General features: G+C 39.6%; 1 protein-coding gene across 1 annotated transcript in view; it reads left to right on the top strand.

Annotated features, from left to right (window-relative positions):
• The window catches only part of PLA2R1 (phospholipase A2 receptor 1), a 108,460-nt gene that overhangs the window by 34,775 nt on the left and 45,739 nt on the right, over positions 1-27,946 (top strand). Inside the window, 5 exon segments of the mRNA XM_079781872.1 lie at positions 2,742-2,936; positions 4,277-4,434; positions 7,198-7,296; positions 10,678-10,790; positions 19,629-19,798. Coding sequence (XP_079637998.1) covers positions 2,742-2,936; positions 4,277-4,434; positions 7,198-7,296; positions 10,678-10,790; positions 19,629-19,798 — 735 coding nt within the window.

The following is a 27,946-nucleotide window of genomic DNA, read 5'->3' on the forward strand; positions in this document are numbered from 1 at the left end:
GTCTTGGACTGACTTGTTTGGTGTCCGCAACAGGAAATATTTCGCTTTCGGAGAACAAGAAAAATAGGTTTATTTGCATTACCCTTATTAATTTATGCAGTTATTCAGTGTCTGGTAAGTTAATGTTCAAGAAAAAATATTAATTTTTATTAAAATGTTCTATTGTTTTATGTTAACGATTACTCATTTATTTCAGCCCTTTGTATTCAGCATGTCTCAATCGAAATAAACCTATGTTTCTATGAAAATTTAAGCTTTTGTTTTATTTTGTGGCCCTCATAAAAACTTAAGCCTTGTTTATTTGGCCCGTGTTAGCCTTTGAATTTGACATGCTTGTTCTAAAGGCACCATGAATTTAACACATGCATTTAGGTTTTTACTTAAAACTAAAGCAGAGTAACCTAAGCATTTGAAAACCTAAGCGTTTTCCTCCTCTCTTTTTAAAAAATTTGCATTCTTAATCATTCTGGATTTGAAAAAAAAAATGCTTCCTTTTCTCTTCTAATTTTGAGTTTTATTGATAGTTGCCCTAGAAATTAAATGTAAATTAGAAAACAGTTTTAGAAAATTCTTTGCTTCATTGATTTTCTATCATACGCTATATCTCTAAATAGTAAGACATCCTCCTTCTGAAATAACATACAAAACTTTTAGGTGTAACTTGAATACTACCTAATTACAATCTAGTACCTGGACATCCAATTATTTCTGTCTGTTTAAGGTCTATTACTTCTTTTTAGTTTCTGTGGGAATTAATGTCTTAACTTAAAAAGCAGAGATAAAACCTAACCATTGTTAAAAGAATCATTACCAGAATAATCAGAAACAACTCTAGATTTAAAATAATAAGCTGAATTATCATTTTAAAATATTATTCCTTACAACCAGGCTTTAACTTTCTAAATTTTCTTTACATAGCTAAGTCTCAGGATATTGTAGACTATGGGAGCAGGATAGAAGAAGTATTGTGCCTTTGTTTTATGTAAAGATATTTTGCATTGTTTCAATAATGTGCTGAAATTGCTCATACCCTCCTTCTCTTCCTACCATTTTCCTTTCTCTATTTCTTTCTTCTTTATTCGTTCTTATGACTTCTTGCACTCCCTCCTACTGCCCTTTTTTCCCTTGTTTTATCTACTCCCCTGATCTACTAACTGAGGCCAGAGACCAGAAATGGGGGCAGTTAAGCTAAATTTGTTTGGATTAGTAACTGTCGCTTCAAGTTCAACAAGTCCTTTTGATGATCCGTTCCACCATTTTCAAACTGCATTCCAGGATCCCCAGGTTCTTTGCTTGAGTCTACCTTTACTTCAATCGGAGAAGCTCCTGGTTTTGTTTTGTTTGTTTGTTTTAGTTTTTAAAAAATATTTATTGTTGAAAGTATTACATATGTCCCCTTTTGTTTCCCATTGACCCCTGCTAGCCCGCCCCCTGCATTCCTGCCCCAGACCTTCACCACACTGTTGCCTGTGTCCATGGGTTATGTATATATGATAAGAGTTCTCTGGAGAAGCTCCTGTTTTATCTTTTTATCTTACCTTTCGAGTGAAGCTTAAGGTCCCATTTTTAAAAGAGTGTTTTTTGTGTGTTTTTTAAGTTGAAAACCACTTGGTAGATGATACCTAAATGTTCTACATTCTTCAGCTGTGGTGCTAATTGCTATCAGAGCCCTGAAAATACTTTTTTCTTTTCTTTTTTTTTTTCAATCCTCACCCAAGGATATTTTTCCATTGATTTTTTTAGAGAGAGTGGAAGAGAGAGGGAAAGACAGAGAGAAATATCGATGTGAGAGAAACATCGATTGGTTGCCTCCCGCACATGCCCCACCAGGGCCGGCTGGGGAGGAGCCTGCAAATGAGATATGTGTCCTTGACCTGAATCGAACCAGGACCCTTCCGTCCACAGGGTCCTGGTTCAATTCAGGTGGACGCTCTATCCACTGAGCCAATTCAGCTAGGGCCCTAAAAGCAATTTTAAAAGAATGTCGTTTCCCATACTGCAGTGGAATTGCAACTAATTAAAATAGTGCTTAAGGGAGGCATTCAGTTGTGGTTAATAAAATAAAGATGCTATCACCAGGTTGGGGGCAAGCTCCTGGAAGAAAAGAGTCCAAACTTGCCATGCACACCCCTGCCTTCCCCTGCAATCTCAAAGCATCATGACACCATTTTCCTTTACTTCTAACCCAGCATTCTTAAGAATCCAGAGGGATGCCACGGGCACTCAGACTGACCCTCGAGATGAAAGCTACTTGTCATCTCTGCTCTAGAGGATTTGGCCAGAATTTCTGACTCTTTTAAGCCCAGGATAAATATCTATCCCCACCCACATACTGTATATAAAATATAATTTAAATTATGGTTCATAACAGCCCTTTTTCAGTGTGAAAATATTTCTTAAAAATGGAGAGCTATAACTGGTAAATTTTATGCCTAGTCCTGACTCTCAGCTTTGGCTCTATGACCTTTGCCAAGTCTCCTTACCTCTTTGTGCCTTAGAAAGCGCATCTGGAAAATGAAGCACCATAGATTGGGTCCTTCTCAGTTCTGAAAACCTGGGATCCTATCATTTATGTTATTGTTTCATTTTTCTGTTTCTCAAAATTTTAATCATATTCTGATGTCATCACTTACATTTATTCTTATATTAAAAAACAATATTTATATCAAGAGCAATGAGGAATGTTTTTTAAATGTGGGAAATGAAATTGTTTTTGTTTATGTTGTTGTTGTTTTAAAAAGAAAAAGATGCTTGGAAATACTATGCTACCCACTGTGAGCCCGGCTGGAATCCCCACAATCAGAATTGCTATAAACTTCAGAAAGAAGGAAAGACCTGGAATGAGGCTTTGCATTCTTGCCAGTCCGATAACAGTGCATTGATAGACATAGCTTCGTTAACAGAGGTGGAGTTTCTTGTAACCCTCCTTGGAGATGGTGAGTGCCAAATGTCTTTGATTTAAGAGGTATGAGATATAATATAGTAACTTCTAAATTAAGCTATTTAAAAGTGCTTATTTGTGGCACATATATCTGAAGTTTCTAAATAATACCCAGAAGTGCAAATTCATTGGATTTTTACAAAATACATGCTCAGAAACTTTGTAATATGTCACATATGCCAGATATATTAGATATTCATATATATATATATATATATATATATATATATATATATATATATTTATATATTTAAAGGAGCAAATATTATTTCTTGAAACTTCTAATAAAAAACCCTAAACCTGTAATTTAGCTCTATGGCCACTGGATAGCAGTAATGTGCTGTGGTCATATAATCTAAGCACTAAAAGGAATTGCTTATAAAAACAATGGGATTTAAACAACTTTAGCCAGTGAAAATAGATAATTTATTTCGTGTGGTGCTTTTCAAGCTTTGTGACATGTTTGGGAGTTCCAAGTTTCTAGGCTTCCACCCAGCTTTAGTTCATCGAAGGGGATCTGCCTCTATCTACGTCATGTTTTTAATATAGAATTCTGACAGAAAATATTAAAATCACTGACTTAGAGTAAATGTTTTATATGGAAAAAAAAAAAATCTCCAGACTCTATTCTGAGGAACTTTTCAAGTTAGATTTTAATTTAGGATGAAAACAAAATCTGTCTCTGCCATTTCTCCTCATCTTTCCCATTGGTGTTTAAAGAATCCTGTGGCTGCCTCCATATCAATAGTGGCACTTGGGCATATCTCTCAGCCACGTGGGGTCTTTTCACCCTACCTGGGCTGTCTAGTTTTATTTATGTCTCAGGCAACCCCATTGCTTCCATTTTCGTGCTTTTAAGAGTTTCTGCTCCTTTTTCCCATGGCAAAAAAAAAAAAAAGAGAAAAAAAATGTATCATAAAGCTAGACTACCATTAAAAGTTATTTTGTGTGTGCCCTTTTCCTAATCCAATAGACCTTCATGTTTTTCCTTTTTCTAGGCAGAAACAAAAACAAACTTTCCAGATCTACTTTCTTTCCAGCAGCAGGATCTAGAGTCCCAGCAGGATCTAGAGTCCCCGCAGTCTGACTTGTTTTTAAGCATTGTCCTGGCGTTGGCTGTACCTCCCACTCTGCCTCACGTCTAAGGCCGGTATCAAGCAGATCAGCTAGCACAGTGCAGGGGAAAAGGTTTAAGCGGGTATTTTTACCAAGACTTAAACAGGTTTCATCACATGAAGAAATCACTTGCAAAGTGATTTTGGTAATAGTCCCAGTGCATTATCTCCTTTGCATATAACAAGATTCCTGTAAGTAGTTTATATTTGTCTCTTACAGAAAATGCATCCGAAACATGGATTGGTTTGAGCAGCAATAAAACTCCAGTTTCCTTTGAATGGTCTAATGGCTCTTCAGTCACCTTTACTAATTGGCATACACTTGAGCCCCAAATTTTTCCAAATAGAAGCCAGTTATGTGTCTCAGCTGAGAAATCTGTAAGTTTATTTGTTTGTTCAATGCTCCCTTTGCTGGACTTGTATGGAGGGCCGCCTGCCCCGGGTCTTGGGCTGTGGCAGAGACCCAGAACGGCACAGTCCCTGCTCCTCGTGGAGCTTCCCTGCTGGCCAGGAACCATGTACCCACAGGGAAAACAGGGTGATGACAGTTGTCATGATGGCTCTGAGGAAACGGGGGACATGATGGTTGGGGCAGCTACTTCAGATGGAATTGCCAGGGAAGGGACTCTGAAGACGTGACATGTAAGCTGGGACTTAAAGAACAACAACAAAAACCCTCCTGAAGAGCAGGGAGAAGAACATTCCAGGCAGGGTGGTTCGTGCACAAGCCAAAGGCAGGCCAAGGCTTGCCACGTTTGATAACCCGAAAGGCCAGTGTGGCGAAAAGGTGTGAAGGGTGAGGGGGTGGCAGGAGATTGGGCAAGAGGAATGCCAAAATGTGCGGGTTATGGATCCAGGATAGGAACCACTCTCAAGCTTCAAGGAAATGGAGGGCAAGATCTAATTTACATTTTTAACAGTCACTGTGGCTGCTACATAGAGAACAGATTGGGGTGGGATGAAGTGGTAGCAGAGAAAGCAGTTTGGAGGCTCCTCAGTGGTTGAGTTAGTGTAGTGAATGTGGAGACAGCAGACAGATCCAAGGATCCCGAAGGCAGGAATGACTGTTAAATGAGATGTGGGGGTGCGGGAGAGGTAAGCTTATAGCCTGAGCCATCATCATCTTGGCGGAGGTGGTGCCGTTGTCTAGGGTGATGAAGACTAGAGAGGACTGGGGTGTTGAGAGATTACTCTGGAGAGTCATGGCTTTTAAGCTCCATTATCTTCTTAACATAAAAGGCTTTCAACAGTGTGTGCTACCTCTGAACATTGTGCATCAATGGAAAAATCTTGCTCTTTTCCTTGGATGAGTGTAATGGACCCAGTGACCTTAACATCTTGAGCTTCTCTTTTATCTAAAACATCTGATTATGCAGAATTAGTTTAATCCCAAGCCCTTTGAAGGGCTTCTTATGTGTTTAGAATAGAGTTACTCTCTTGATCAGCTAGCTGCTGAACTTACTGGCTGAGTTTAGGTTATTGGGATTTGGTGGGCATTCTCACTCTTTCAGATCACCCTGTATCGAGTTCCTCCAGAATGCACTTTCATCCATGTTCCTTAAATAGCTCGACAAAGGAATTGTGCCAATCAGACACGGGCAGTTTCTCAGCACGTGTTTGATTGTTTTAGCCTGTAAGGCTGCCCCAGATATGTGCCGCTGCAATTACAGCGGCGAGGCAGTGTCTCCGAGTCACAGGGCTCTCTCATTGTTTGTCCTGGCTCTGACTCCGCTGAAAGCCACCACAATTTATTCTACAACATTCGGTGCTCTGTTGGTTCGTTAGTTTTGATATAACAGAGATGACCTTCATTTCCTACTGACATTCTCCCGTTTTATTTGACAAACATGGGCATTTCACTTAGCATGTTCACAGAACGAGAGCCAACATTTGGACAGAGAAATTATTTTTCAGAGAATAAAGGTAGGGGTTAATATCACTGGGTATGTCAGGATAGGGCTCTGTAAGTGTGCTTTTTGTGGCCCCCTTTTTGTCAGCTCAGTAGCTCCTTAAACAGTAGATGTATAAAAAGTAACATTTATTCCCTTGAAGTAGAACGCAATAGGAATATAATTATTGTGGTGAACAAGTTACCTAAGCATGGTGGAAGCCTACATTTGAATATGAGAACCTAGGAAACCATTCATTCATTCGTCCATCCATCCAGTAGTCATTAAGCAACCACAGTGTGCCTTCTGCTCTCCTGTAGCTGAAGACGCCACGGGGGAGGGCTCAGGCTGCTCTTACAGGTGATGGTGTCAGCCTCCCGCCGAGGATGTTTCTTAGGGTCATGGAAGGACTCCACATTCCCCTAACGCTCAGCCTGCCTGAGATACCACCTGAAAGTTGCACTGTATAGTTTTAGCCTATCGGTCTGCTTTGGGTTAAAATTAAAAAGTCTTTGGAAAGGAGGATAAAGTCTTAATCTATTAGCAGTCATACCCCCCCTTAGAGGGGAAGTAAGCATTCTCCCTAGGGCAGGAGCACAGCTCCATCCACGTGGTTGGCCCCCACAGCAACAGCGCCAGCATCACCCGAACATTTGTTAGAAATGTGAATTCTCAGGTCCCGCCTGACTTACTGAATGAGACACTGCTCAGGGGGGTCCAGTCATCTGCGTTTTAGTAACCCCTCCGGATAATTCTGGAACACACTAGAAGTTGAGCATTACTGTTCTCACCCATCTTTTCAAAAGAAAAATTGAGAGCTGCTTAATGTAAAGCTAGCTGAACCTGGTACTAAGTCCGAGGTCCAGTTTTTCCTGCCTACAGGTCCTTATGCAAAGTATTAAACCTAATCTTTTAAATGACAGTGAGGCCTACTTCACAGGAACACTGAGATAATATATGAAAGTCACTCAACATGAAGCCTGGCACACGTCAAGGAGTATTTGTTGCTGGTCCCCTTCTGCCCACCGATCAGGATTGCATGCCTTGCGACTGTTGACACACTGCGGAGAGCAGGGCCTCTCACTCATACGCAGAGAGAGGCAGTCCTCTCGCATGACAGCAGGAGATCCTAACACATTCCTCCATCCTGAAACACTTATTATTAGTCATATTTTTATTCAGAATATGGGTGTTACCTATCAGCATCAGTAATGGGGGGCATTCATTCATCTTGTAATACTTTCCCCCTCAGGAAGGACACTGGAAAGTTAGACATTGTGAAGAGGCGCTTTCTTACATTTGTGAGAAAGCAGGCCACGTGCTCTCCGACGCTGAATCAGGCTGTCCAGAGGTAAGTGCCATTAACCTTGTGATTTAGGTGCCGGGCCTTCATAATAGAAAAATTTATTCCCATCGACTTATAGTGAATCTCTCTCTCTCTCTCTCTCTCTCTCTCTCTCTCTCTCTCTCTCTCTCTCTCTCCCTCCTGCCTCGCTCCCTCCTGCCTCGCTCCCTCCTCCCTCTCTTTCCCTTCCCTACCTCCCTCCCTTCTACCCTCTTTCCCTCTTTTTCGTTCTGAGTGTGGGCTACTTTTAACTAACCAGACAATTATCAGCTAGAGTCACATGGAGGATTTATAGCTCTGCGAGGGTTTGCCTGCCATCCTCTTCCACCTAAGACTACTTTTCTTTTGAGATAAAATAAATGTAAATGATACTATTATACCATCTGTACACGCGATGCCCTGTCTCCTGGGGGTTTCATCGGCTTCCTGTGGGATGTCAGAGTGAAAGCAAATGCCTTCCTTTGAGCCAGAAAGTGAACTTCTGCATCCAAACGCTTGTTTTCCTGTTCCCTTTTCTTAAACTGAAGTATTTGACTAGATACAATAAGGGAGAGAAGTGCACGCTCACAATATATTTATTAGTTGGGAACGGGATAATAAAAATACTTTCGTATTTTGAGTAATAAAGCATTTTCAGTACTTTAATCAACATCACTTAATATTTAGGTTTAAATTTACAAGGTAGAAAATTATGTTTTAAATTTTTAAAAATACATATAATATCCTGCAGGAAAGTTACCAAAAAAAATATACCTATCAGTGTCCTCAATATACCTTCTCATGTCCTCTCTCTCTCTCCCCCTCCTTCTCTTTCTCTCTCTCTCTCTCTCTCTCTCTCTCTCACACACACACACACACACACACACACACACACGAATTTGGATTTAAATATTGGAGATTTTTAGATTGCATGAATATCAAAATTTTCCCAAACTGGGTTTTTATACAATCCTGCTTGAATTATTTTCTTTTCTAATCCAGTTATTTATGTACCAATTGAACAATAATCCATCTCTCCAGAAACTGCATTTGATTTATTAATCAGTGCATAAGCATGACTCTTCATGCTCTAACTGAACATACACATGCCATAGCTGACATGTTGCTGAACATTTTATCTAATGATTATAACTCCTGAATTAGTGATAACTGATCCCTGATCTAATCTCTATAAACAGAAATACTGAAAAAATTTTATCTCACTGTGTCTTTCAAGGCAACTCGACATGTTTTGTGTTGAAAGGGCAATTAGCGCCTGACACAGCAGGAACAGAAGTGATGTTCTATTCGAACTTTGTACCCTGTCTTCCTTTCTTGGCCAGCACCACCAGTATGTAAAGATTCGGAGTTCAGACCCAGGTCTCAACTTTAGGGCAAAATTCCCATTAATTTCCTTCAGCATCATCTGTCTGTGGGTATGGTTTCAAAAGGCGCCTTTCTTTTCTGACAATGGCTTTAATGTAATTCTCTAAACAGTCTGCACATACAAAATTAATTTGTAAAATAACTCTTGGTAATTTTAAAACAAAGAAAAAGGTTTCTTTTTCCCTCTGAGTCACTTTTTGGGGGATGGCACAGTATGAGCAATTATTTCAGTATTATCATCATCATCATTTCACTTAAAATGAAATGGCACCTCATGAACAAAGGATAGTCATGGATACAATCAGTTATTCTTCCCACTCCATTATGTGCACAAAGGCTTATAGTAAAGAGCCTTTGTTTTTCTGGTTATTGCTATGCCACATTTTTTTTAGCCTGTTCGGCTCTTGGATTTTTTGTTTTGCTAAGCAGCCTGTGATCTAAAAACCACCAATGAAGAAAGAATACTTTGTCAGGAAGGTCAAAATGTCAGGTTTCCGCTGCCTGTCCTTGCAAAGTACCAAGGCCGTCTAACCTGCCTGGCGTGAGCCCCGAGGGGGTCTGGCCGGGGTTGTGACCCACGCAGGTAAGGTTGGGGAGCAACGTTAAGGGAGTGACTTCAGAGCGCATCCTGTGGGACTCCTGTAACCCCCACCTCATTGGACAATATGTTTTGAACTAAAATTGCTTATTTCTAAAATAAGTTTTACTTAATTCACTGCAAGACTGAGAATATAGCAGGAATCGTTGTATAGCTGATCAAATTCTGGCAAGCATTGGTATGGCACAGAATGAAGTGTGTTTTAAAACTGGTGAAAATAGCTATAAATGATGTTATTTTATAATGCTGAAGGAAAAATAAAATAATTCAGTTATGGAAGACTAATGAATGTACATCCCCTGTATAATATGATTTTAAATAATAGAGCACCCTTCATTGTTCCCAGGGCTGAGTCATGAAACACATATTTGTCATTTTTGTCTGAGTGCCAAAGCACGCTTGCTTTCTCTCTAGAAGGCTAACCAATTGGCTTAGGAATAATCTTTACCAAAAATATATATATTCTGGCCAATCTCCATTTGAATGCATGATGATCCAGCCAAGACCATCCTAGGTTGCCCCAGAATTGGGTTCCAGGTCAGCTTGTCCATGAGTCTGTGTCTTTTCCCCGGTCCCTAATGTCAGTGAATCTCCGTGGAATAACATGGGATAGCAGTAAGAAAGAAAGTTGGAAAATATACACTGTGATCCAGATACATGTGTCCTCTTTGCTCACACTGAGTTCCTGTCTCTATTCCGAGGTCTCTGCCTACATTGTCTCCTTTGATTCTCACAAAAGCCCCATAGATACTATGATTACCCCCATTTTACAGAGGAGAAAACTAAGACATGGAGAGATCAAATAATGTCTCATGGGGGTAGAGCCTGGATTCAAACCCATGCATACTGTCTTCAAAGGCAACACTATTAATTTCTACTAGCCTGTAGGAACCATTTGTATTTGTATGAAACTCTATATTTTTATCTCCCTCCCTCCCTCCCTCCCTCCCTTCCTCCCTCCCTCTGTGTGTGTGTGTGTGTGTGTGTGTGTGTGTGTGTGTGTGTGTGTAAGAGACAGAATCTTGAGAAAGTGTCCCTTTATTTTCATTTGCTTTTAAGGTTTTATGTTTTTAAGTTAATTAAAACTTTTAGGCTTTAAGAATTAAATAAATCTAAAAGTGGCTGTAGCTAATAGCATTACCAGATAGAATGAATACAAATCTGTCAAGACAAAGTTCAACTTTTGAGTTTTGAGTGGGTCAGAGAAGATAGTGGGGTATGTAGTAAATTAGAATATACAAAAGCCCAGCTGGGTGTGACTCAGTGGGGCATGGAGGAGGCAGCCAATCAACGATTCTCTCTTATCATTGATGTTTCTCTCTCTCTCTCCCGTCCTCTCTGAAATATATATATATATATGAATATATAAAAAAGATCATTTTCTATTTAACTAAATCAAATTATTTTCCTTTTTCTCTTTTAAGGGATGGGAGAGACATAGTGGGTTCTGTTACAAAATTGACACAGTACTTCGAAACTTTGACCACGCCGCCAGTGGTTATTACTGTCCTCCTGCACTTGTGACCATTACAAACAGGTAAAATAGAAACTTTCTGTCAGAAACATGACTGTGCTTTGACGTGAGGGCCCTTGGAATGATAAAATCTAGCCATAATAAGTAACTGATCAAAATCTAAGTGTACTATACAATAGAGTATTAAATTAACTAAATTATTGGTTGAGATAAATTTAAGTCATAGGATGTTACTCCTCAATTGATTTTTGAGTAATTTAGGGTGACTTACTTTTCATAAAGATTTATCAATTATCTAGCTTTGCTAATATATTCAGTTGCATTTAGATTTTATCTTCTAAGTGTTTGTAATAGAAAAGAAATATGCTAGTTAGCATTAATTTTTTAAAAATTTAATGTGTGTGAGTCATGTTGTGTTCTTTTGTTTTTTTAGAACAAAGGTAAGTATAACTAAACTGTGGAGGTTTCAAATATTCAAAAGCTTGCCCATTGAGTCTTAGGTTTGTTTGTTTAGAGTTAGACGCCTCAGTGCACAGGTTTCTTCTCGATGCTAACAGAGAAACCGTGCCCTTTGACACTCTGTGCAATTCACAGTGTGCTACGATGTGTCACAGAGGATAAATGCACCAAAGGCAGAAGTGGCCTCAATGTCACTATCGTATCAGGAGGACAGTGAGGGCTGTGAAACTGACTCCTTCCTGATGAAGACAGAAGTAGTTCCATGAAAAAACTATAGCACCTGCAAGCAAGTCACTTCTTTTTTTACCTAGGCATTGCCTCTAAAATACCCATGAACACTGGCTGGGTGACTTAGTTGGTTAGAGCATTGTCTGGTACACCAGAAAGGTTGTGAGTTCAATTCCTGGTCAGGACACATACCTAAGTTGCGGGTTCGATCCTCGGTTGGAGTGTGAATGGGAGGCAACTGTTTCTCTCTCCATCCCTCTCCTGCCTCTCCCTCCCTTCCCCCTTCCTTTCCACTCTCTCTAAAATAAAAATGTATCCTTGGGTGAGGATTTTTTAAAAATTTAAATACCCATGAATACCAGAAAATAGGACAATGGTTTCATTGGCAAAATAAATTGCCTGGTGAAACATTTTATGCTCAGGAGACCCTTCCTGTGGAGGATAGCTCTACCTTTGACGAGCTAATATTGTTTTTAGTTCTACATTTCTCCTTCCCAGGCCTGGAAAAAGCCTTTATCCTCCATTTGTTGATCCTCTCAAAAGGTTTCAAGAGTACCTTGGGTTGCAAGTCAACATAGGACTTTATTCAGGGGCCTGGCCAAAAAAACTATGCTCTTTTATTAATTATTTTTTAATTAATGATGTTTTCACTGAAGAAAATATGTCTAATTGTCTGACCTTTTTAAAATGTCTTATTCTTTCTCTGTGTGTGTATGTGTGTGTGTGTGTGTGTGTGTGTGTGTGTGTAATGTTTATTGAGTGTCTGTCATATACTTGGTACTTTGTTAACTATTTTTCATATATTATCTGACTTTGTAAAAATTCAATAGTCAAGAGTTTATTAGAAAATTATTTATTGAATACCTATTTTGTGAGAGGCACCATATTGGCAGGTTGTAGCAAATAAAGAAAAACTGTGGTGTAATCGTCTTTATTTGCTACTTGCAGGCCAGCAGCTGAAGAAATAGAAAATAGATATGTAAAGAAAATAAGAATGTAGGATAACACAATAAATGGATAAACTCGAAGTGACATTACAGATAACCCATAGTGCCACAGTGAGCCAGGGGAAGGCAGATCTGTTAGAGTTCGAGTGCTCCATTTTCTAAACACCTTTGGGGACTTTCATACAAATGATAGAAAGTGTTTAGAAAAATACTGCTGCTTTATTTCCCCCAGAGCTAAAGATAAGAGTGTGCTGTGAATATTTTTAAATTTTTCTTTGATTAACTGTATTCAGTAGCCAATGCTAATGTGGGGTCCAACTCTAAAGCAGAACTATGGCACAGGTAAGCTTGTTTTTGTCCCAGCCTTGACCTCCGAGGCCCGCCCAGGTGACCTTGTGCTGGCATGCTACTCAGCCACCAGCCAACCTCCCCGCCTTACCACAGGTTCACCCCAGTGAGGCATCTGTCCAGGCAGGTAACACACATGTGCACCGCTCTGTAAACATGTCTACATCCAAAGCAGTGACTCCAACATGGGACATGCAGGGTGAGGGAAGGAAGGGCCTCGTACTCCTGAACTTCATTCATTCAGACCCCAACAGGGTAAGATATAAAAACCTACACTGCACGGCTCTTTGAGGGACAATACATGTTCAGATATTTTTCAACAGCAAAATTTGTCTGAGAAGGTTTGGCAATGGAAAGTCCCTCCAGATCCAGGAGTGTCCACTAGCCGCCCGGGTAATCATCTTCTTCTATTACTGATTTCCCTTTGAGTTAAGGCACTCCTGTCACTCACCAGTACCCAAGCTTGTAGTTGCTAATTGATTTTCCACTCTTCTGCACAACTGAGCGACAGGTTTGATAGGCACAATTAGAGCCACCTGCTACAAATTACTTCTTTCTTTTGTTATCCGGTAACTGCTCCTGATCTAGAACTTTTAACACTTTGTGGGATAAGAAGGAAGGAAAAACAGACCCCTATTGCTGAATAACAGAATTTTATTTGCTTGTTACCTGTTACCGAATTTTTTAAAGCCTGGCCACTTTGCATCCCGACAGAGCATGACTGCAGAGCTTGCGTTCCAAAGTTACCATGGAAAATTGCCTAAATGCATGTGTATCTAAATCTTGAATCAATCAGTCATGGAATATTTGGTACAAAATAATCCAAATGCCATTCAATTTTGTGAATTTTGCCAAAAGTGAGAAATCCTGCAATATCTCATTTTCTCCTAAGTTTAAATGTGCATTATTTTCAAGCATATTTACAGCTCCGTTATTTTTCTGCAACCACCATATCTCCCAAACATATTTACAGTTAACTTTTTATTGTGGTAAAATAGACATAATGTAAAAGTTATAATTTTAACCATTTTCAAGTGTACAGTTCAGTGGCATTAACTACAGTCATATTATTTTGCAACCATCACCCCATTCATCCCCAGAACATTTTTATCTTCCCAAACTGAAATTCTGTACCCATTAAACATAACTCTCCATTCTCACTGGCCCCTAGTCTCTGGTTGCCACCATCCTATTTCTGTATCTATGAGGTTGACCACTCTAGGTAAGTGGAATCACCCAGTAATTGTCCTTTTGTGCCTGACTTATTGCCCTTAGCCTAATATCCTGCAAGTTAATTTTTCTTGGAGCATGTCTTAGAATTTCCTTTCTTTTTAAGGATGAATAATATTCTATAGTAAGTATACACCACATTTTGCTTATCCATTCATCCATCAATAGACATAAGATACTTTTACCTTTTGCCTATTGTGAATAATGATGCTGTGAATATGAATGTACAAATATCTTTTGAATCCCTGCTTTCAATTATTTTGGGAAATATATACAGAAACTGGGTATATTTTTATTCATATGATAAAATGATTTTTAATTTTTTGAGGAACAGTTATACTCATTTTTAGCCGCACCATTTCACCATTTTAATTCCCACCAGCAGTGCACAAGTGTTCCAATTCCTTTACATCCTGGCATCCTGGCCACACTTGTTCTTTTCTGTTCTTTTTTTTTTTAATTTAAATTTTTTATTATTGAAAGTATTACATATGTCTCCTTTTTCCCCCATTGACCTCTCGCTGGCTGATCCCGCCCCCAGCACATGGCCTTGCCCCCTACTATCTGTGTCCATTCGTTATGCCTACATGCATGCATACAGGTCCTTTGGTTGATCTCTTATCCTCTCCCTCCCACTCCCCTACCTTCCCTCTGAGGTTTGACGGTCTGTTCGATGCTTCTCTGTCTCCATTTTTGTTCATAGACATCTTAATGGGTATGAAGTGGTGTCTCATTGTGATTTTGATTTGCATTTTTGTAATAATTAATGATATTGAGCATCTTCCATGTGATTATCATCTGTATATCTTCTTTAAAGAAATGTCTATTCAAGTCCTTTGCCCATTTTTTTAAATTGTTCTCTGTTACTAGTTGTAGGGTTTCTTTAAATATCCTACGTAGTAATTCCTCATCAGATACATAATTTGCAAATATTTTTTTTCTGTTTCATAGGTTGCCTTTTCACTCTGTTGATAGTGCCCTTTGATGTGCAAAAGTTTTTAATTTTGATTAAGTCCAATTTATCTAGTTCTTATTTGTTATCTCTGCATTTGGTGTCATAGCCAAAAAGTCATTGCCAAATGCAGTGTCATGACATTTTCTCATATGTTTTCTTCTAAGAGTTTTTTAGTTGTAGCTCTTACATTTAGGTCTTTGATGCACTTTGAATTAATTTTTGTAAATGGTGTAAGATAAGAATCCAACTGTCCCTGATTCTATTATATTCACCAGTCCATTCTGTTCTTCAGATTTTTTATTCACTTGATTTTTAGATTCACTTGTTGGTAGGTATGTATTTGATGTCTTTTTGTTGTTCATAATTTTTACCTTTACCTTTTTTCTTCTTCTTCCTCTTTTTAAAGAATACCCTTCAGCATTTCATGTAATCCTGGTTTGGTGGTGATGAACTCCTTTAGCTTTTTCTTGTCTGTGAAGCTCTTTGTCTGACCTTCAATTCTGAATGATAGCTTTGCTGGGTAGAGTAATCTTGGTTGTAGGTTCTTGCTATTCATCACTTTGAATATTTCTTGCCACTCCCTTCTGGCCTGCATAATTTCTGTTGAGAAATCAGCTGACAGTTGTACGGGTACTCCCTTGTAGGTAACTAACTGTTTTTTTCTTGCTGCTTTCAAGATTCTCTCTTTGTCTTTTGCCCTTGGCATTTTAATTATGATGTGTCTTGGTGTGGTCCTCTTTGGATTCCTCTTGTTTGGAGTTCTGTGCGCTTCCTGAACTTGTAAGTCTATTTCTTTCACCATGTAGGGAACGTTTTCTGTCATTATTTCTTCCAATAGGCCTTCAATATCCTGCTTTCTCTCTTCTTCTGGCACCCCAAAAATCTGGATGTTGGTACGCTTAAAGCCGTCCCAGAAGCTCCTTACACTATCCTCACACTTTTGGATTCTTCTTTCTTTCCACCTCTCTGGTTGGGTGTTTTTTGCTTCCTCATATTCCAGATCTTTGGTTTGACTCTTGGGGTACATTGATCTACAATTGAGTTTCTGAATATTCTTTATTTCAGACAGTGTATGCTTAATTTCTGACTGGTCCTTTTCCATTTTTTTGGCATTCTCATTAAGGTCCTTGAAGGTCTCACTAAGTTCCTCGGAGGTCTCTTCAAGTTTCTCAGCGGTTTTTAGAAGATTCTTGAGTAACCTTATAAATGTGGTTCTAAACTCTATGTAATCCAGTGGTTTACTTTCCTCCATCTCTCCTATTCGTGACATGCTTCTGTGTCTCTGCATTTTGGCTGCCTCCCTGTGTTGATGGAGTGGCTTTGTGTGGTCGGTAACCTATAGGGGCCAGTAGCTCAGCTTCCCCAATCACCCGAGGTGGTCGCTCTTGGTATACCCCTTTGTGGGCTGAGTGCAAAGTCTTGGTGTAGTTAAGCCTTTATTGCTGTTGGTACACTGGAGGAATTGACCTCTAGTCCAATTGGCTGTGAGGACCCGCTGTGTCTATAATGGAAGAACTGCTACGCTGGAGACACGCTTATGGTGCAGGCCTTGTTTCAGTGGGGCTTTGGTGCTCACTGAGTCCGCCTCCCGAATGTGTCACTTATGGATGTGAGGAGTTGAAATCTGGTGTCTCACACTGACCACTAGGTACACTGGCTTCTGGATCTCCAATGGGGTGCAGGTCAGCTACTGTCTGAGGCCACCCTGCAGGAGCTACAGCGAGAACCACAGTCCTCTCCTCCCTGCTTGAAGCTTGGAGGCTTTGGAGCTGTCTGTACCGGGTTGCAAGTTTACTAGGTTAAACTGCAATAGAGAAGGCCATTTATATATAAAAGCCGCTGCTTGGAGCTTGGGTGTATTTGTAGATTGTGCGGGGTGGAGTATCAGGGTGTCACTAGGCTAGGCCATGGCAAACAGCGATGGCTGACAGTGAGCTGTCTCGACCACATCCCCGCGTCCCCATGTCTCGTGCCCCAGCACAGCAAACAATTATTCTTGCATGCAGCTCTGCAAGCAAGCCACCCTCACTTTCCGACCCCATGGCAGACAGCCCAGTTTCTCCCCAAAAACTGGATTTTAGTGAGATCGGGAGCTTGTCTCTCTTCGGGTTGAAGAAAGCAATGCCCGCTGCCAACCGGGCTCCGCCGCCAGCCCGTATCGCATGCACCCCCGTACCTCAGTTTTTCAGTGTTTGTGCCCTGAATGCTCTTTTCTATTTCCGTCTAGTTGTAGAGCTTCCATTCAGCCAGCTTTCCCATGGTTCTGGGTGATAAATGTTTTGTCTTTTCGTTGTAGTTTTGAAATGGTTGTGGACAGCAGCAGTTTAGATGTTTACCTACGCCGCCATCTTGGATCTCCCACATTTGATTTCTTAACGTTTTAAAGGATCTGATTAGAAGATTAATTTCTTTCTGATTCTAAGAAATATTTTCCTAAAACATTTGATTTTATAAGTAGGTACACACAAGTTAAATATTTTATCATTTGTGTTGTTTTTATAAGAATAACAAAAAAAATGTTTAATAAATTCCTTAGAGATACATTTTATCCTGGCTCAATAATATAAAACCATGTACATATGGTTATTTTTTGTTCCTTAAATCATGACATTTGCATTAAACAACTTCAGTGAAAATAAAAAGGCTAGATATCATAAAGCTCTGGAGTATTTGCAAATGAGAAATTATAAAACACAAGGCCAAGAAAGACTTTAAAGGTCGTCTGCTCTATTACTGTAAAGGTAGAGGTTTTGCAACCCTTTTAGTGTTTGAAGCCAAGTAGAGTGGTAAAGATTATAAAATGTTCTCTTGTCTCTTTATCAGTTGCAAAACAAACACTCAAGAGATTGCATGCTGTTATCCAGAGTTAATTTCTTAGGATATATGGCTTAAAAGAAAGACATATTTGCTGAATTTCTTTATTAACAATGCCATCTTCTAAACTGGACTGAGAAAACGAGAACCCTGTTTTTATTTGAAGGTTTTAGGATTTAATGTATGAGTATTATATGCAACTACTTTTAAAAACTATGTTTGCCAATTAAAAAGCGGAAGGTTTCTATTGTTTTAAGCAATGATAAATGGAGATAAAATAGCAAACCAGAGTGGACTAAATAAATCTAAAACTAGCAAGGGACAAAACTAGCAAAATGTTGTCATGAATAATGATACTAGAGTCCAAGTTCACAGACAATGTTATTTCTCTCCATTACCTGATAGATGTCATGGTAGAAGCTAATGGAAGAACCAGAAATGCGCCTTGGGTTCTTAGAACCGGCACAGGGAATGGTGTCCTGGCCACAGCCTCCATGGTGCAGTGCCTGGCTGGCCTCCTAGCACAGCAGTTTCAGGCGCTGGGCATGTTAGTGACCTGACTCAATATTCAGCTTCACCCTCCTTCCTTTTGAAGCACCTTTACATAAGGTTCTGCCACTGCAATCTGGTTACAAAAGAACTTTTCTAATTTCAAATGTGTGCTGGTCAGATTATTCATAGAGGTACCTGCAAAAGGTACTTACTAAAGCGTGATGAAAATCCATGTGCTCGGCCAAGATGAGGATCCTGGACAACTAAGACCTCTAACTGCGGCTAGTGATGTTCATCTGGCAGTTTAAAATGTTACTCCTTTGTGTCATTCCCCTTGCTCCCCTATTCCCTTTGAGACTCCTCTATTCTTAAATGGCCCCATTGCTTTTGCTTCCCTGTGCAAGTTAAGGATCCATGGTTATGAAAAAAAAACACACAAAATTGGATGAAAAAGTCTAATTTGCTTTCTTGTTAGGTTTCCTGGGTAATTTCATCAGGCCTTTCCTTTCCCACTGACTCAGCAAGTCTGGCCAAAAAATCAGCCCTGTTTGAAATGTTTCTTCAGAATGTTATACGTACTGAAAATAAGTTTTTCAAGATAGTTTCCAACTTCGCTTAAAATTCCAATGCTAGTTAAATGTTAACACATTTTTCTTTCAGGCAGTCATGTGAAAGCATATAGGCAAGTTTTCTAGATTGTGCTTCTGATGCATTTGGGTTGGTAAGGGAGCCTTCCCCCCAATCAATGAACACTAACTCATTCAGCTGTTTGGAGGAAATGTTACTGGCTGCACTTCCTTGGGTTCCTTTCTAGGGTTTTAAATTTATCTTCAGTGAATTTGCATATCTGAACACATTTGAATAAGTCAAGGACTCCATGTACCTGTGAAAAACTGACTTGGGAGACATAAAATTGCTACTCCAATCTCTGTCTCGTTCTCACCAGGCAAGTGTGCAGAGTGGGTGCATGTGAACTCTGCCGGCAGATGCTCATCCAAAAAAGCATAATATCCTTCCTCCTCCCCTCTGGCCACCCCTCATCTCATGCACATTATAGGCTGAGGTGTGCTGCATGGGGTGTGATTGCAAAGTAAGGCACATATTGTGCCCCAAAAAATGTATTATTACTGGCTTCATGGGCTTTACCACCTATACTTCGAAACTGGAGCTAAACCCTAGTCCTTGAAAGAATTAAGCCCTGTCTGTAAGAGTCAAATTCTCCTCATGCGTGTATTTCTGGGAATTACAATGACATTTTGCCTTTATGAATGATGTCCAGGGTCGTTGGGTGTTTTTCTGCTTCGTGTTCTAAAGAATTCATGAGAAATGTTTATTCTGGTGCCATTCTGTGCACCTTATTATGTTTTTTAATGGCATTTTTAATTGCCCAGAAACTTACTATAACCATTTCCTTTCCCCCTGTTTAAGGTTTGAACAGGCTTTTATTACCAGTCTGATCAGTAGTGTGGTAAAAACAAAGGACAGTTATTTTTGGATAGCTCTCCAAGACCAGAATGACACAGGAGAATACACCTGGAAGACAGCAGGGCAGATGTCTGAGCCCGTGCGGTACACACACTGGAATGCCCATCAGCCTCGTGAGTAGAGGGGACTGCAACACCACCGTTCCCTCCTGTTTCCTTTGCTCCAAATTATTCCTATTCTTTGATCCACCTCCTTTGATTCTTCCTTAATGTTTTCTTAATGCATAAATCAACTAAAACAATTACCACAGGTTCCCAGGGGGGTGACATATGGCCGGTCATTTTCAAAAGTCTAATCCATATGAGTCATTTGACGTGTTCAAGGTGTAATTCATTGCTCAAGGCCATATGTGCCTTTATTAGCAGAAGTCCAATCGCTCCCTCTTAAATTCTGTTCGATAATCCCAGGGGCTTACTCAGTTGAGAATAGTTCCTGATACTTCACAGGGAATAGGCACAGTAAATGCCCACATGTGGGCGCCTTTCATCAGTTCACAATCACTGCCCTGTGCCTTGCTGAAGAATGTTGGCCCATCACTTAGGTAACGTTCTTGTTAGTCCATCTCCTCCGTGGACTCTGTGGTATTTTAGCAGGATGCCAGAGTCACAGCTCTATCAGTTCACTCAGGTGTGCTCAGCTCTGGATCCCAAAGCACGAAACTGTGCTAGGTTAGCCAGTTCCAGAGAAGTTAATGGCTTTAGCCACAACCTACACTTGAACTAGCCCCTGTGGAATAAGCCTAAAGCTGTTGTATTAAGCTGAAGTTACCAACCTAGGCTCCACACCCCTTTCTCTTAGTGTGAATTCCTATTTGAGTGACTTGGCCCCTTTCTTGCTTATGGATCTGAATCAGGGCTATTCCAATAGACAATAAGAAGTAGGTTACCTCTAAATTTGTATCTGGAGGAAATGGGTTAGCGACTTCAGGTTCTTCCCTGAGGAAAATTAAATATTGTTATAACACAATAATAACTATGATATCAAGTATTAGTCAAAGGACTACATATACTAAAGATGGAGATTATCAGAATGAATAAAAAAATAAGACACAACTATATGTTGTCTACAAGAAACCCATTTTAAATTTAAAGGCACATATATTAAAAGTAAAAGGGTGAAGAAATGCTAACATTAATCAAAAGAGGCAGGAATAGCTATATTAATTTCAGACAGAACAGATTTCAGAACAAGGAAAGTTTTCAGTGATAAAAGAGACATTACATAATGATAAGTGTCGGTACTCTAAGACAAAACAATCTTTAATGTGTAGCCACCTAACAACCAAGTGACAAAACACAGGAGGGAAAACGGATAGAACAGCAAGGAGAAATAGATAAATCTATTATTATAGTCAGAGACTTTAACACTCCTCTATGAGAAATGGACAGATCTAGCAGGCAGAAAATCAGTAAGGACCAAGTTGAATTCAACAGCATCATCAATCAACTAGATATAATTGACATCTATAGATAATAACATATAGCAACAGCAGATTACACATTCTCCTCAAACTCACATGGAACATTCACCAAGACATACCACATTTGGGCCATAAAACACACCTTTCCAACTTTAAAAGAATAGAAATCATACATTTTTTTGCTCTCAGACCACAGTGGAATTAAAGTAGACATCAATAGCAGAAAGATAGCCGGAAAATCTCCAAATACTTGGAGATAAATTGTACACTTCTAAATAACACATGGGTCAAAAAACAAATTTCAAGAGAAATTTTAAAATATTTTAAACTAAGTGAAAATGAAAATACAATTTATTAAAATTTGTGAGGTGCAGAGAAAACAGTGTGTAGAGGGAAAGTTTTAGCATTGAATGCATGTATTAGAAAAAAAAGATCAAAGCAATAATCTAAACTTTTACTTTAGGAAACTAGAAAAAAGAAGAGCAAATTAAATGCAAAGTAAGCAGAAAAAAAGAATTACAACTTAAATCAATGGCATTGAAACCAAAAATCAGTAAAGCCAAAAGCTTATTCTTTGAAAATATTAATGAAATTGAGAAGCCCCTAATCAGGCTCACTAAATAAGAAGAGAGAAGACACCAATATTATAAATAAAAGAGGGGACATGACTACAGATTCCATGAACATTAAAAAGGTAATAAGAAATATTACATACAACTTAGACCTTAAACCCTTTACAAAAATTAACTCAAAATGGATTATAGACCTGAATACAACATGCAAAGCTATAACTTCCAGAAGAAAGAAAATAAAAATAAATTTAGATGACCGTGGGTATGGAAAGGACTTTTTAAATACAACAAGGAAGTCACAATGCACAAAATAAATAATTAATGAGCTGGACTTCATTAAAACTAAAATTTCCGCTTGAGAAAAATAATATCAAGAGAATGAGAAGACAAGCCACAAACTGGGAGAAAGTATTTGCCGAAACCGCATTTGATAAAAAGACTGTTATCCAAAATATAGAAGGAACTCTTAAAACTCAACAAGAAAATAAAGAACCCAATTTACAAATGGACAAAAGGCCTAAGTTAAGGAAGATATATGGATAGCAAATATGCATATGAAAATGTTTAACATCATATGTCATTAGGAAATTGATGAAAAAAAGTTTTATTCACAAATCAAAACAACGATATATCACTGCACACCTACTAGAATGACCAAAATCCAAAACACTGACCACACAAAATGTTGATGAGGATGTGGAGCAACAGGACTATCTCACACATTGCTGGTAGGAATGCAAAATGGTTCAGCCACTTTCTTTTCTTTCTTTTTTTTTTTTTTGCATATGTTTTATTTTTTAAATTTATCTTTTTTGTTTAAAGTATTACAGATGTTGGGAGAGATAAAAGATCAACCGAAGGACTTGTATGCATACATATAAGCATAACCAATGGACACAAAACTCCGGGGGTGAGGGCATGTTTGGGAGTGGAGGGAGGGGGGGGCAATGGTAAAATATGTACACATATAATACCTTAATAAAAAAATGGGGAAAAAAATAAAGTATTACAGATGTCCCCTTTTTCCCCAGTAACCCCCTCCACCCCTCCACCCCTCCACCCATCCCCAGGCCTTCACCAAACTATTGTCTGTGCCCATGGGTTAGGCATATATGCATATAAGTACTTTGGTTAATCTCTTTCGCACCCCCAACCCCTACCAATGATATATCATTAGTCTGTTCCATGGTACAGCCACTTTATTTTTAAATAAATCTTTATTGTTCAGATTACTACAGTTGTTCCTCTTTTTTCCCCCAAAGCTCCCCTCCACCCGGTTTCCACCCCACCCCATGCCCTTACCCCCTTCCACTGTCCTCATCCATAGGTGTAAGATTTTTGTCCAATCTCTTCCCGCACCTCCCAAACCCCCTCCCCCCCAAGAATTGTCAATCCACTTCCCTTCTATGCCCCTGATTCTATTATATTCACCAGTTTATTCTGTTCATCGCATTTTTTATTCACTTGATTTTTAGATTCACTTGTTGATAGATATGTATTTGTTGTCACTTCATTGTTCATAATTTTTATTTTTACCTCTTTCTTTTTCTTTTTAGAGAATAGCATTTCATATAATACTGGTTTAGTGGTGATGAACTCCTTTAGCTTTTTCTTGTCTGTGAAACTCTTTATCTGACCTTCAATTCTAAATGATAGCTTTGCTGAGTAGAGTAATCTTGGTTGTAGGTTCTTACTATTCATCACTTTGTATATTTCTTGCCACTTCCTTCTGGCCTGCATAGTTTCTGTTGAGAAATCAGCTGACAATCGTATGGGTGCTCCCTTGTAGGTAATTAACTGTTTTTCTCTTGATGCTTTTAATATTCTCTCTTTGTCTTTTACTCTTGGCATTTTAATTATGATGTGTCTTGGAGTGGTCCTCTTTGGATTCCTTTTGTTTGGGGTTCTGTGTGCTTCCTGGACTTGTAAGTCTATTTCTTTCACCAGGTAGGGGAAGTTTTCTGTCATTATTTCATCAAATAGGTTTTCAGTATCTTGCTCTCTCTCTTCTTCTGGCACCGCCATAATTTGGATGTTGGTATGCTTGAAGTTGTCCCAGAGGCTCCTTACACTATCTTCATATTTTTGGATTCTTTTTTCTTTTTGCTTTTCCGGATGGGTGTTTTTTTGCTTCTTTGTATTTCAAATCTTTGACTTGATTCTTGGGATCCTCTAGTCTGCTGTTGGATCTCTGTATATTATTCTTTATTTTAGTTAGTGTATGCTTAATTTCTGATTGGTCCTTTTTCATATCCTTGAGGGTCTCATTAAATTTCTCAGAGGTTTCTAGACAATTCTTGAATAACCTTATAACTGTGGTTTTAAACTCTATATCCAGTCTTTTGCTTTCATCCATTTCTTTCATTTGTGACTTGTTTCTTTGTCTCCGCATTTTGGTTGCTTCCCTGTGTTTGTTTCTATGTACTGGGTAGCTGCTAAGTCTCCTTGAGTTGATGGAGTGGCCTTGTGTGGTTGGTGTCCTATAGGGTCCAGTGTCTCAGCCTCCCTAGTCACCTGAGGTGGACGTTGTTGGTGCACCACTTTGTGGGCTGTTTGCACAGTCTTGTTGTAGTTAATCCTTGATTGCTGTTAGTGTCACTGGTAGGAATTGATCTCCAGGCCAATTGGCTGTGATGACCAGCTGTGTCTACACTGGAAGATCTGTTGTGCAGAAGACACCCTTATGGGGCAGGACTTGCTTCAGTAGGGCTTTGGTGCTCACTGAGTCTGCCCCTTGAGTGTGTCTCTTATGGATGTGAAGAGTTGTAATCCAGTATGGTCTGACACTGACCACTGGGTACACTGACTCTTGGATCTCCAAGGAGGTGCAAGGTCAGCCACTGTCTTGGGCCACCCAGCAGGAGCTACAGAGACATCTGCAGATTCCTCCTCTTTGTATGGGGTTTGGAAGTGCCCAGACTAGGCCAGCTGTGAAGCAAGGCCGCTGCTGCTGCCTGGCCTTGCGCCTTCTTTTGGAAGCTCTGGGGCTCTCTGACCCAGCTGTAGTTTGACAGGTTTTAGGCAAAAGGACAGGCCATTCATATGCAAAAGCTGATGCACACAGCTTGGGTGGGGTTGTAAATTGGGAGAGGAGGAGTCTCTGGGAATCACCAGGGCGGAGCAAACAGCAATGGCTGCCTGTCAGCCCTGCACCAGAGAGGTCCTCGGGTCTCCGCATCCCACGCCCCGTGCAGGAACAATGATCACTGCGAGCACCTCTAAGAGAAAGCTGCCCTCACGTTCCTGTCCCAATGCCAGACAGTCCAGTTTCTCCCCGTATGTGTCTGGGTCCCCCAGAGTCTTGCCTGGAACTGGTGTTCAGAGCAAGCGGGAGCTTGTATCTCCCTCCCAGTTAAAAGAGCAGCACATCCAGATGCCAGCACTTTCCGCGTCTCCACACCACTTACCAGTCTCAATGCACTTTCTTCACCTCTCTAGTTGTGAGGCTTCCTCTCAGCCAGCTTTCCTGCAGTTCTGGGTGGTAGTTGTCCTGCCGTTTAGTTGTGGTTTTGATGTGGTTGTGAGAGGCAGCAAGTATAGGTGATTACCTATACCGCCATCTTGGTTCTCCCATGCTACAGCCACTTTTGAAGAGTTTGTCAGTTTCTTACAGAATTAAACATACTCTTACTATACAATCCAGCAATCACACTCCTTTATATTTACCCAAATGAATTGGAAACACGTTCACACACAAAAAACACACAGTACATGGATTGCCAAAACTGGTAAGCAAGCAAGATATCCTTCAGTAGGTGAGTGGATAATTAAACTGTGGTACATCCAGACAATGGCATGCTATTCAGTGCTCAAAAGAAATGAGCTATCAAGCAATGGAAAGACATGAAGGAAACTTAAATGCATATTGCTAAGGGAAAAAAGCCAATCTGAAAAGGCTACATACTGTGTGATTTCAACCATATGACATTCTAGAAAATGTAAAACTATGGAACCATAAAAAGATGAGTGGTTGCCAGAAGTTAGTGGGAAGGGACAGATGGTGGACATATGTCTTTATACATTTGTCCAAACCTATAGAAGGTTCAACACTAAGAGTGAACCCTGATTTAAACTGTGGACTTTGGGTGATAATGGTGTGTCAATATAGGTTTATGGATTTTAACAGATATACCATTGTGGTATGGGATGTTAATAGGGGGTGGTTTGTGTATGTGGGGGCAGGGGGCCTAAATAAAGTTGTACTTTCCACTGTTTTCCTGTGAATTTAAGATACTCTCAAATATATAGCTTATTATTGTTTTATAAAACTGTACTTTTTAAAGATGTATGCCAGATGAAGTTAGGACAAGATGTTTTTGAGTATATAAGCATCAGTTTCGAAAATTTATATAGTAACTGGTGACTTTGCATAGCTCTAAACAAGAAGCATCCCAGTTCACTTAATAAACAACCTTCTCATTCTACAGACCTAGGAATAGTATTAAAATGCAGAGATTAATAAAGTTCCATGTCATACTTTTACTGAAGGGGAAAAAAAAAAGCACTCGGGTATCATTTCTAATATACTTTGGAATGTCTATGCCTGTCAAAATAAATTAATGCATTTTGAGTAGACAAAATTCTTGGTTTTTAATGCTACCTTCCTTGGGGCATATTTGGATGTCTAAAAGCTGGAATTGAAGCAGAGGTCCTTGTCATTCATGAGTTTCTGCTATAATTTGAGTGGCACTACTCTTTTTCTCTTTTCCCTGAAGCAAAAATAATACCGTGATACTCAGTTTGGCAGCTCCTGCTGATTGACATTGAGTAAATTGTCTCTGAATAAGATGAAAATGTAAATCCTTTTTGGAAGAAAATAGCAATATAAGAGCCCCTGTGTTTCCTTTTTTCTTTTAAATTGCAGCTCACAGAAACACCATCCTAAATCATTTTTTTCCTGCCTGTCTCTCTCTCTCTCTCTCTCTCTCTCTCTCTCTCTCTCTCACACACACACACACACACACACACGTCAAAATCTTAATCCAGCCCAGACTGACTATATGACCACTGAATAGGAAGCCTGCAGCCTTTCTATAAACTCAACCAAGATGCTCTCCTACGTCAGATTATCAAAATAGTCGATCTGTAGTGGAATCATAGTTGTGCCACTTTTTTCAACTTTGTGTTATGTACTCCAAATAGTATCATGAACCACCATATACCCATCACCCAGTGTCATCATCTATCAACTCATGGTCCATCTTGTTTCACCTATATCCCCACCCACTACCCCCACTTCCCTATTGTTTCATAGCAAATCTCAGGCGTTATATTGTTTCATCCATAAATATTTTAGTATTATCTCTAAAAGATAAAGACTTATTTTTTTAAAAAAAAAATGAATTTAATACAATTATCATACCTAAAAGTAATTAACTATAATTCATAACAAATCTTTAGTTAGTGTTCAAATTTCTAAATGACTCATAAATATTATGTAATGTATTTTACAGTTTGTTTGAATTGGGATCCTAGAAACTTTCACACATTGCAATTGGTTGATAAGTCTCCTAAAATCTCTTTAATCTCTAGGTCTCTCTTTTTCTTGGCCCTGGCTCTTGCTTTTTTATTTGTTGATGCCTAGATCCATTGATCCATGAAGGGTTTTTTCTTTTTCTTTTTTTTTAAAGTTGTGTGTGTGTGTGTTTTTAATATATTTTTATTAATTTCAGAGAGGAAGGAAGAGGGAGAGAGAGATAGAAATATCCATGATGAGAGAGAATCATGGATCAGCTGCCTCCTGCAAGTCCTCTACTGGGGATCGAGCCCACAACCTGGGCATGTGCCCTTGACCAGAATCAAACCTGGGACCTTTCAATTTGCAGGCCGATGCTCTATCCACTGAGCCAAACCGGGTAGGGCCATGAAGGGTTTTTTCATTTGTAGCTGGGGAAGGGAGTACAGTTTTATAAAGGTGTAATTTCTTTTAATATTTTTGTTACTTTGTGACACAGTTTTCATAGGAAAGACAGAATAAATGCTTAATTCCTTCCCTTTACTAGTTTTTTAAATGATTATTTGTTTACTAGAGGCCCGGTGCATGAAAATTCATGTACTGGAGGGGGGGGGGTCCCTTAGCCCGGCCCACTCTCACAGTCTGGGAGCCCTCAGGGGAAGAAGGTGACCCGGCGATCAGGGGAAGGTGACACCCCCATCATACCTCTGCTGCTGCCACTGCCGGTCCTGGTTACCTGTGCCTCGGGCCGGCCCTGGGCGGCTGGGGGCTGAGGGAAGGTTTGGCAGCACCATACCCCTGCTACCCCCTCAAC

This window comes from Cnephaeus nilssonii, assembly GCF_951640355.1.
Source record: "Cnephaeus nilssonii genome assembly, chromosome: 10".
NCBI lineage: Eukaryota > Metazoa > Chordata > Mammalia > Chiroptera > Vespertilionidae > Cnephaeus > Cnephaeus nilssonii.